We start from the raw sequence: 11,267 nt of genomic DNA, 5'->3' as shown, positions 1-11,267 counted from the left end.
TAATTTCTATTTTTTTTGCTATAATGTTGACTTAAATCTCCCCTGCGTAGTGTTTGATCACATCTTTGGCAAGTGTGCAAAATCCTAGCTAACCATTTGTGATGCTTTTTATTGTGCATTTGCACTGTGGGATTTTCTTTACATATATACACCTACCATCAGAATGTTTGAATAATGTGATAATTATATAAAATGATTATCTTAGTGGGTGTAAAGATGTGACCTTAGAGAATGCCCTGTGTTTAGCCCATCTCAGACCTTTAGGTTCCATGTTTAATAGGCCTGCGTGTCCCTAACACCCAGAGTTGTAGACATTTTTAGTCCTGCACTACCTAAAAACTTCATGCCACTGCTGAAGCCCAAAAGTGCAGTAGAGATGCAAATACGAGTTGAGAGCGAAAATTTTAAGTCAGGAAATGTTTAAATCACAAGCTCATTCTTGTACTACGAGAAAGGCACAAAAAAAAAAGGTTACTTAAAAAAAAGGAGACTTAAATACCCACAATTTTAAATCCATTGTAAAAAGCCAAGGAGGAGCTGTTTAAAACATGCAGCCTGATTGTTGTATTTTTATATTTGAAATTGAACTATGACACTTCCAGAGAAACAAACAAGGATGTGTATGACTATCACATACTGCTAACAACATTCATACATATCAGATGGCACTGAGGGGATCCTTTTTAATATTGTAGTAAACAAGTCTGGTACCTCACACCCCTACTCAAGTCTTGGATAGAGGCCAGTGGGGTTAGTGATCTCTCCCCTCTCCCACCTCTCTCCTGATCCCTCTCTGCCTGCAAACTTCTATGCTTTTCACTTTGGAAACAGGACTACAACGGACACACAACTCAACAAACTTACAAAGTTCGGCTCCTAAACATTTTTCAGGTTACAAGTTGGACTTGGATTTCTGTCTTTTCAGGTTCTGCTTCTTTGTTTCTTATTTGTTACTTTTTAAATCGTCTTTCACCACCTGGCTGTATTTCATCAGTGCTTTCAGGTGCAATGGCTCTTGGAGTCCTAAATCCAAATGTTAAAAGTTCTCTAAGTGGGAATGCATTTTTTGACCGTGGTTCTAAAGAAGAGCAGGAATCTCCACCTCCACTTCGTAGCTACCTTTATTTGACTATTTTCACCTGCTTTTGTCCGGCATACCCTGTCAACATTGTGGCCCTGGTCTTCTCTGTCATGGTAAGTAACCTGGCTAAGCTCACAGCATTTCCTAAACGTGTACATGCCATTTAGTGTGTCATTCAGTCAATATAATCACTGAGAATATAAGTTTGTACTTTCTTCAAGCTGTTTAATGTGTTTTTATCACATAGTGTTCTTTCAAGTTGTGTTGTGAGTCAATGTTGGACCCAGTCACACACACCTGCTCTGCCCATCAAACAAACCCACGTGACCTTCCATTTTGGAAAATGAAGTGAATTTTCCACGTTGGTCGTTGATGTTATAAATACTCTGTTATTAGACAAAGTGGTCGTTTGCCTGCAGGCCTGCAATATTGTTGTTTTCCCAAAATGTCAAATAATACAAATTAACATGTAACCGAGTTCTTGCCAAACATGCTACAAAGCTTTAGATACCACTCTAAAAGTTTAAATGTGGTTCAAAATCTTGGAACATTAACTGTCTTTCTTATTTCTGGGACTGATCAAATGCTTAGCAGATTGGTTAAAGACACATCGTCCGATGTGCTGATAGAGTTTTAAACATAACAGTGATTTCTTATTCTTAGTCCAGGAACAGCTACTACCATGGTGACTATGATGGGTCCAAGCGGCTGGGCAGGAACGCTTTCTATGTTGCTGTTGCCTCCATCATCATCGGCCTACTCATCATTGCCATCACCTGCATTGTTCATTTTACAACAGTAAGACCTTTGTTTTCCATTGATGCTCAGCTCTGCACTAGCTCAACAGTAGCACACTCTGATCTTCATGTCAAACGCTCTTTTGTATGGCAGCTTTTCTCCCTCACCCTGAAGGGGTTGTGTGTCACAATTAGGAGCATTTTTGTCAAAAAAACATGTCTTGCTGTTGGGATAAGGGTTGTGCCACAAACAACACTACCGGGAAAAGGGGCCAAAAACAAATTCAATCAATTCCCCCAGAATTGTTATTTTCAGTAGCGAGACAGCTGTTTTTCTTCCCAAGAGTTTGTTTAAATGTACTCAGATGCAGAAAATGCAGCCATTTGCAGTGAAACCGAGTGCTAAAACATGCTGTTTCTTGTGACACTCAGTTGCATATTTTATATATAATATAAATTTGATATTTTCACTGCTGTGGGCATTGTCAAACATTCTATGTAATTTGCCAAACTTACCTCAATATGAAAGACTTGGTTTAATGTTTTTCTCTTTATTTTCCAGATGGATTTTTAGCACTGTGGAGTTATGTTTCGAAATGTTGAAATTAAAGCTGCAGAAGTCCCTCAAAGAATTGTCTCAGAGGACATGTTGGACATGTGGTTAGTTTTACAATCTGCCAACCAAAGGACTTGTGTTAATTTTAACCTGCATGTCACTTCCTCTCTTGTTTCCTGTTCCCTATATGGACAATCAATGGCTATAAAATGTGTTTAATGTGTTTGACATTTCAGTAATGAATTTAAATTATTTAATTTTTTATTTAAAGTCTAAAATACCTAAGCTTTGTAAAAATATGAATTAACACTTTGTGCTACATTTTTAGTTATTATTATCATATTGTGTCTGTTGATGGGAAACAATAAGAAAATTACTTTGGTATCTAACATATGTGACTTATAGAGATCTTATCCATCTTCATTTGCATTCTGGAAATCCTCTTTACCCCACATTGTCTTTGCTTGATTCATTTATTCTTCTTGAAGAATTACTCCACTAACGAGTGTCAGACTGTTTCCTGTGTAGAATGATGTTCCAGATTGGTGCCACATTTGGAATCAAAGCCCTTATGTAAAACCAAAAGGTAATATAAGTGGTCTTTCATATTCATTATGTTTAGAAAAAGAAAGCAATTTGTGCATATTTAAAATATTTTTTATTAACTTAAGTATCTTCTGTGAACCTTGAACTTTTGCCTCCCTTGTGGGAAAAGGTTCTTGCAGTTTGATATGTCATAGTATATTCCCAACTAAATATAGCAGATTTCCTGTCCGTGTTTCAGGTTGTTCTGCCTGTCACATGGTCAAGCAAAACTGACCCTGTTGCGAGGTAACTGAAACCAGAAAAGTGTCATAAATGGTGGGAGGAAATAAAGTGATGATTCAGGTAGGTTCAAGCAGGAGGGTCCTAATCCTGTGTGTGCATTTCAATTTCATCTCATAACTCATGTTGTTTTTTTATTGTTGTCATTGGATAAAAACACTTTCAGGTTCCGTTTTTATACATTACACAGCTCTCGCGGTGGACTGACAATGTACTTCACGAAGCCTAAGGACATACAATTTACACATAGGTGCTCTACACACAAAACAAAATCATGTGTGTGGCTTCCTATTTGATTTGTACCTTTTTGGTCAAACTGATCTTCTGTGTACAGGTGTAACTCAAATCAGTGGATCCGATGTAAAATGCCTGCGGCCCTGTTTTAAAGCAGTTATTCTAATGCACTTGGACAAAACTAGTTTTGACAGTAATCTTGTACTATTAACTCCCATTGCTTGAAAGAGATGCAGTGTGTTTGTAGTGCCACCTCTTTGATGTCGCACCAAAGCAAAACCAGAGAGAGAAAATAAAAGAAAAAAACTTGTGCAGGGATTAGGCGACTTGAAAGCAGTCATTAAGATTATCAAGGGCTCGAGGGACACTTTGTCACAGGGAACTGATCACAGTACCTTGTAATAAAGCTTTGTTTCAAAAAGTTCACACACAAAACTAATCAATACAGTTTTCGTTCAGTTTTTTATTCTGCATTAAACACAGATTGTGACTTTAAACTTTGTGAGAGACCTGCTTTTATTCTCATGTAATGATGAATTATATTCTTGTCCAACTCGCATTCACAGCATCAACTCACCTGAAGCTGAGCTGCTGTGTTGCTAGCAGCGCTACAGGCAATACATTTGGAGAGCACTTCATGTGAATCATGGAGTGCTCATAAATAGGCCACTCACACCTGCTTCTGCCATTAGCACTAGATAGAGCCTCCATGCGTATGTATCCCATGACACATTCCTCCCAGGAAGCAGCAGTTTGATACAGTTGAAAGAAAGTATGAAAGACAATAACTGTGAGAATGATTCTCAGTAAGCAGGGAAACATCACAAACACGTTTCATTTATGTGAAAGGAATTAAAATTACTGAGTATTTACACATTCAGTATGAAACAAGATGATCATTCATTTGGATTCTGTTTCAGGTCACCTGGTGAATGTAGACCCTCGTTTTTATTCTGTTTTTGGTCTTCACCACCTCCTGAAATAATAGCTCATTTTTTGCCTTTTTTTCCATGGCAATCAAACAGTGCTATGATGATGGTACAACACTCCACAAAGCTGAGGTTAATACAAACATGGTCTATAATTCTCTGGAGTTTCATCATCTAAGTCAGTGGTTCCCAATCCTGGTCCTCAGGGAAACCATGCCTTGTTTACTATCTCAATCTAACTAGTGCCCGGCCCAATGCTGATTACCTGGATCAGGTGGGTTCAGTTAATTCGAAGCTGGAACATACACATTTTCTTTGTCTTACCCAACGCCACCCTAATCTTTAGAATTCTGATTGACTAAACATTCCTTGTTAGCTATTTGATCAAAGAAAAATGGTGTATATTGGTATAGTTGATTGCTTTGGTTGATTGCTTTGTTTGACAGGCGACATGAGATGTACTACAGGAACAGAGGGAGCAAAGTGATATGTAAAAAAGGGAGACTTAGTTCAGTTGAATTTTTTAGGTTATTTATTGCTCATCTGATGCTGCAGTCTGGCAAAATAAACAAAAATCAGCTTGATAATATGGATGGAAAAGGTACACATGGAGATGACCTATACTTAAACTGTAGCTCAAATTGGCTTCACACATGGCAAACTTTTCTTCACGCTATTAGCAAAATATTACTCATTATATGTTATTACATACATAATCATACTGTTAAAATATTATTACAGAAAAAAACATTGTTATTAAAAAATATTATGCTTCATTACCTTGTTATTCCACACCACCATTATCTCATTAACTATTACCCCATTATTACCCTGCTTCTACAGCGCTGTGAAGTACTATCCAGCTATAAACTTGAAAAGCAAAATGTATATATATACGTTAATTATAACATGATTGTAACTATTATTTTGTATACTATCAATGGGGGCTAACAGGATAATTCATTACTATGTGTTTGTTGCTGCTGGATCAATGTGTTGGTGTAAAACCTCTGACAGTCATTTAAGAATTTGTCATCAAGTATTTTCAGCTCTCTGTTCATTATGTGTTAACACAGTATTTTCACACCTACATCTACAATGATATAACTTCCATCAACACAAAACTTTGCATTCTTGGCATATTGTTCCTAATTGCTTTAATTTTCCTTTTCCTTTATCCAGTTAACGTTTAAATGCTTAAATAATACACCATTGCTAACTTTCACCCTATTACAGTCAAATCGCTGAATTGTTGAGAGCAGCCTTTTCTGAACTGCGGATGTAACTTTTGCCAACAAACATTTAAAAATGTAGGGATGATCCATCTTGCAGTGCATCTTGTCTTCACATACTGTGTATAATGACTGGTAACATTTATTATATAGGGATATCAGGTACTGTTTATTTTGATTTATTTTGATCTATTGTGTAGTTGGACACCTGGATATGATGGATTGAATATGCTCAGCTGACCTGTATTCTGTTGCAATGAGCACAGCTGCTACAATCACCACAATGTATGATAAAGTATACCAAAGCTTTAGTTTTGCCCCAGCACATAGCATGTGGGCCATAATTCAGACTTTAATGAATTTAAAACTGCATCCACTGTAAAAAGAGACTTTTTGTGAATTACATGTCCTTCTATGTCAGGTTCTTATCTTAATGAGGCTTATTAACGTAATGTGTGTGGGTGTGTTTCAGTTGACTAGTGACTGCTGACGGCTGCATGACAATAGTCTGTGTTAGGGGAGATTAAAAACACTGCAGTACAAAGACGACCAGGCTCTTCTGGGAGATGTGAATGACAATGAGAAACATTGTGTTTCCATTACAGCACATCCACTTCAAAAAGACTTGTAGTGGATGTGCTTGAAGGATGAGTCTAGCCATTTTCTGTAAGATTTTTGTTGTCAACAAACCCCATAAAACGCAGCTCTTTTTTTGAGGAAAGATGGATTGCACCAGTGCTGTAGTCTGGCTCACTGACCTGCTTGTTATAGTTCCTCAAAAACATGGTGCAGACGACACCAGCAACATGTTTCAAAATCATGTGGTCAGGGACAAGAAGACATTTTAAAAATATTCGGGGTCGGTTGTGGCCTTTCTGTGTGTAGTTTGCATGTTCTCCTCTGGGTACTCCAGTGTCCTGCATATGTCGAAAGACATGGATGTTAGGTTAATTGCTACATCTAAAATTGCTCATAGGTGTGAATGCAGTGTGAATGGTTTTCTGTCTGTGTATGTCTCTCTGTGGCCCTGAAATAGACTGGCAACCTGTCTAGGGTGTTTCCGGCCTCTCAACCAAATATATAAATAAATGTTTTAAAAAATGTTGATTGTTCTTGGTTTTGAACATTGTATGTGTTTTCTTTTTACAGTTTCCAATTAAAAATACATTTCAAATGTTTTACATGTTTCTTTTTATTTATATTTTAGTTCATGTCTCAATTTTTAGGGAAACTGGGTCTGTATTTGGAGAATTCAACTACTAGGGTGCACAAGCCAGTGTCTTCTTGTGCCAGTGCCAAGTCTGGATAAATGCAGAGGGTCGTGTCAGAAAGGGCATCCGAGGTAAAACACATGCCAAACTAAACATGTAAATCATGACTTCCACACCAAATCTGACTTCCATAGCGGGCACAGGTTAACGATGACCACCACCAGTGCTGTTGACCTACAGGGTGGTGGTGAAAATTGGGCTACTGTTGTTTGAATGAGGAGAGGAGGAAAGCCTGTTCATAGGCAGGGAGACAAAAGGAAAGCCAAGAGTGTAGTACTGACAGTAGGGACTTTGAATGTTGGTGAAATGGAGTAACAGTTATCCTGAAAGAGTTTGTAGGGAACGTTCTGTAGGTGAAAAGAGTATCAGACAGGAACCAGAACAGGATCAGAGCCAGGCCGGACCACAGCCGACCCGGCGCCAGGAGCAGGAACAGAGCCAGGCCGGACCACGGCCGACCCGGCGCCAGGAGCAGGAACAGAGCCAGGCCGGACCACGGCCGACCCGGCGCCAGGAGCAGGAACAGAGCCAGGCCGGACCACGACCGACCCGGCGCCAGGAGCAGGAACCAGAACAGGATCAGAACCAGGCCGGACCACGGCCGACCCGGCGCCAGGAGCAGGAACCAGAACAGGATCAGAGCCAGGCGGGACCACGGCCGACCCGGCGCCAGGAACAGGAACAGAGCCAGGCCGGACCACGGCCGACCAATGTTGGTGTAATGGAGTAACAGTTACCCTGAAAGAATTGGTAGGGAATGTTCTGTAGGTGAAAAGAGTATCAGACAGGTTGGAAATTCAAGGTGTGATGTTTAATGTTGTTGGTGGTTATGCCCCATAGGCAGGATGTGAGTTAGAAGAGAAGGAGAAATTCTGCAGTGAGTTAGATGAAGTGATGCAGAGCATCCCTAGAGGTGAGAGAGTGGTGACTGGTGCAGATTTCAATGGACAAGTTGGTGAAGGGAACAGAGGTGATAAGAATGTGATGGGCAGGTTTGGTCTTCAGGACAGGAACGCAGAAGGACAGATGGTGGTGGAAATGGCTGTAGTGAGCACTTTCTTCCCGAATAGGCAGGAACATAGGGTGACATATAAGAGCAGAGGTACAGGCACTCAGGTGGATGACATCATGTGTATTTGTTGTAATGTCAAAGAAATCAGTGACTGCAAAGTATTGGTAGACGAGAGTGTAGCCAGACAACACAGGATGGTGGTGTGTAAAATGATGCTGGGGTGAGGAAGATGAAGAGGACTAAGGCAGAGCAGAGGACAAAGTGGTGGTCTGAGCCACTTCTTGTTTGCTCTGTTGATGGACAGGCTGACTGTCACGTTTAGGTTAAGGGAGGACCCAAGTGAAGAGACTGTAAGAGGGATCGCAAATAAGGGGCTTTTATTGACAGATGTAAATGGTGAACAGGACCAGCACACGAAAGGAGTTAAAAACAAGAGGGGAACAGAATTACCAGAATAAACACAGCTAAGGCTCAGGGGACAAGTTAGACTTGGAAATGAAAGAACTAACAGAGGCTACTGACTAAATAAGGCACAGATAAACGTTAAACCACTAAAGCGGGTAAACAGGGTAAGGCTAAGGGGACTAAGAAATATCAATGGACGAACTACTGAACAAAGGATAACACGTAATAATGATTAAAGTAAAACGGAGCACAACTTAAACACACTGGAAGGGAACAATACCAAAGTTAGAGTTGGGGGAGCACATACACACAAGGACTAAGGGGAGGCAGTCACAAACAAACTCAACATAAAGCACTGGCAAACTGAAGAGCACACAAGCAAACCTAAACATGAAAAAAACAGGATAAAACAAGCGGAGAAAACTAGAGACCAAAATACTGAATTAAACAAAAGGCAAACCTCAGACCAAAAACACACAGGAAACATGGAGTCCAGGATACCAAAGTCCAAGATGCTATAGTCCAGATCTCCTAAGAGTTCAAGAAGCATAAGTTTCAAGCTTTACCAGTCCAGAGTCTACTGTGGGGTTGGTGAGGATAATGACGAGGAAGACCGTAACCACGATGGCAGAGACCACATTAACAACGACAGGGTGGGTGGCAGAGGTCCGGAGGCGGGCTTGAAGCCCTCCAGGACATGACAGGAGACCCAGCAGGGAGCCGAGCAGGTGGCCGGCGGCGACGGCAGAAGCCGAGCAGGGGGCCGGACAGGGGGCCGGAGGCGACGGCAGAAGCCGAGCAGGGGGCCCAGCAGGGAGCCGGGCGGTTGGCCGGAGTCGTCGGCTGAAACGACGTAGAGGAGGGCTGGTAGATTGACCAGAAGGAGTGTTGGCTGGCCCGGAACCAGGAACAGAAGCAAGGTCAGGAGTGGGCCGGACCACGGCCGACCCCAAGCGAGGAACTGGAACAGGAGCTGAGGTGGCGGCGTCGACGCGCCCCGGAACAGGAGCTGAGGTGGCGGCGTCGACGCGCCCCGGAACAGGAGCTGAGGTGGCGGCGTCGACGCGCCCCGGAACAGGAGCTGAGGTGGCGGCGTCGACGCGCCCCGGAACAGGAGCTGAGGTGGCGGCGTCGACGCGCCCCGGAACAGGAGCTGGTGGAGTGGTGGCTGACCCAGACCTCTGGACCGGATTGGGGCAAACAGGGACAGGAGCTGAGACTGAGAGGAGCAGGAACAGCAGAATCAGGTTCAGGGGCAGGAGCTGGGACCGTGAGAGGAGCAGGAACAGCCGAATCGGGTTCAGGGGCAGGAGCTGGGACCGTGGAAGCAGGTTCAGGTCCAGGGGGAACCACAACATGGACAGGCGAGGGGATTTGGGCCCCCAGCATGGCCCGAAATTCCCTTAGACTGGCCAGATGCATGACAGCAGCCCCCATTTCCCGTAGCCATGGCCAGGACAGAATAAGGTCCTCCATATGCTTAACAATAGCACAGCTGGTAGCAGGGTCGTGGAGGGAGGCCTTTAGCTTAACCTTGAGTACAGTCAGTAGTTTGTCGATTACTTTGAAATCCTCCCTCTCCCTAGCTTCCTGAGCTGACATAGCTCGAGTGCTAGACTCTGAGGTGGTGCTAGAGAGAGGTTCCTGGCTTGGGGTTTCGGAAGAGCTGGCGTGCCGGGCCCTTCGATGTCTTGCTGAGCGTTTCTTATGCATATAGGGTTACCTACCTACCTAGACTACCTGTGGCTCTATGGCAAACTGGTCTGACTTGCTTGGGACTGAGTTGGGGAGAGCGTCAACTGGACATGAAGCCAGCCCCGGATCAAGAGCTGACACCTCAGGTATTGGTAGAGTCGGCTCTACCGGAGACAGAACTGGGACAGGTGGGCAGCAGGCCGGCCTAAGGGCAGGTGGTGCTGTAACAGACTCAGGGGTAGAGTCAGGGACAGAGGGAGTGTCAGCCGGCCCGGAAACACCCTCAGGAATATTGACAGACTGAGGGGAGTCAGGGACAAGTGATTTGGTCTGAGGTTTGATGATCCTCCTACGCCTGAGGCCCTTGAAATAATAGGGATCAATGTACCTAACCGAATAACAAGGACTGGGGTCTTCAAAAAAGTAATCTTGAGAGTCTGATTGCTCCCCAACCTGAAGCCATAACTCCCTTGCCTCAGACAGATTCATGGTTTGCCTCTTACACGTCTCAGGGTCCAATTTTTGGCCAGATCCTACTGTCACGTTTAGGTTAAGGGAGGACCCAAGTGAAGAGACTGTAAGAGGGATTGCAAATAAGGGGCTTTTATTGACAGATGTAAATGGTGAACAGGACCAGCACACGAAAGGAGTTAAAAACAAGAGGGGAACAGAATTACCAGAATAAACACAGCTAAGGCTCAAGGGACAAGTTAGACTGTGAAATGAAAGAACTAACAGAGGCTACTGACTAAATAAGGCACAGATAAACGTTAAACCACTAAAGCGGGTAAACAGGGTAAGGCTAAGGGGACTAAGAAATATCAATGGACGAACTACTGAACAAAGGATAACACGTAATAATGATTAAAGTAAAACGGAGCACAACTTAAACACACTGGAAGGGAACGATACCAAAGTTACAGAGTTGGGGGAGCACATACACACAAGGACTAAGGGGAGGCAGTCACAAACAAACTCAACATAAAGCGCTGGCAAACTGAAGAGCACACAAGCAAACCTAAACATGAAAAAAACAGGATAAAACAAGCGGAGAAAACTAGAGACCAAAATACTGAATTAAACAAAAGGCAAACCTCAGACCAAAAACACACAGGAAACATGGAGTCCAGGATACCAAAGTCCAAGATGCTAGAGTCCAGATCTCCCAAGAGTTCAAGAAACATAAGTTTCAAGCTTTACCAAAAGTCCAGAGTCTACTGTGGGTTTGGTGAGGATAACAATGACAACGAGGAAGACAGTAACCACGATGGCAGCGACCACATTAACAAC

The 11,267-nt window shown here is 42.8% G+C and overlaps 1 protein-coding gene across 1 annotated transcript; it reads left to right on the top strand.

Moving 5' to 3' along the window:
• The first annotated feature begins 106 nt into the window (after positions 1 to 106).
• Positions 107 to 7,208, top strand: LOC137127418 (transmembrane protein 233-like). The gene is made up of 3 exons (XM_067504370.1): positions 107 to 1,194; positions 1,745 to 1,879; positions 2,381 to 7,208. The coding sequence occupies exons 1-3, from the start codon at positions 1,009 to 1,011 to the stop codon at positions 2,390 to 2,392; spliced, it is 333 nt and encodes a 110-aa protein (XP_067360471.1). The 5' UTR covers positions 107 to 1,008; the 3' UTR covers positions 2,393 to 7,208.
• Positions 7,209 to 11,267: the final 4,059 nt, after the last annotated feature.

Source organism: Channa argus, chromosome 5 (assembly GCF_033026475.1).
Source record: "Channa argus isolate prfri chromosome 5, Channa argus male v1.0, whole genome shotgun sequence".
NCBI lineage: Eukaryota > Metazoa > Chordata > Actinopteri > Anabantiformes > Channidae > Channa > Channa argus.
Note: the sequence above shows the minus strand (reverse complement) of the source record. Positions and strands in the feature narration are given on the sequence as shown.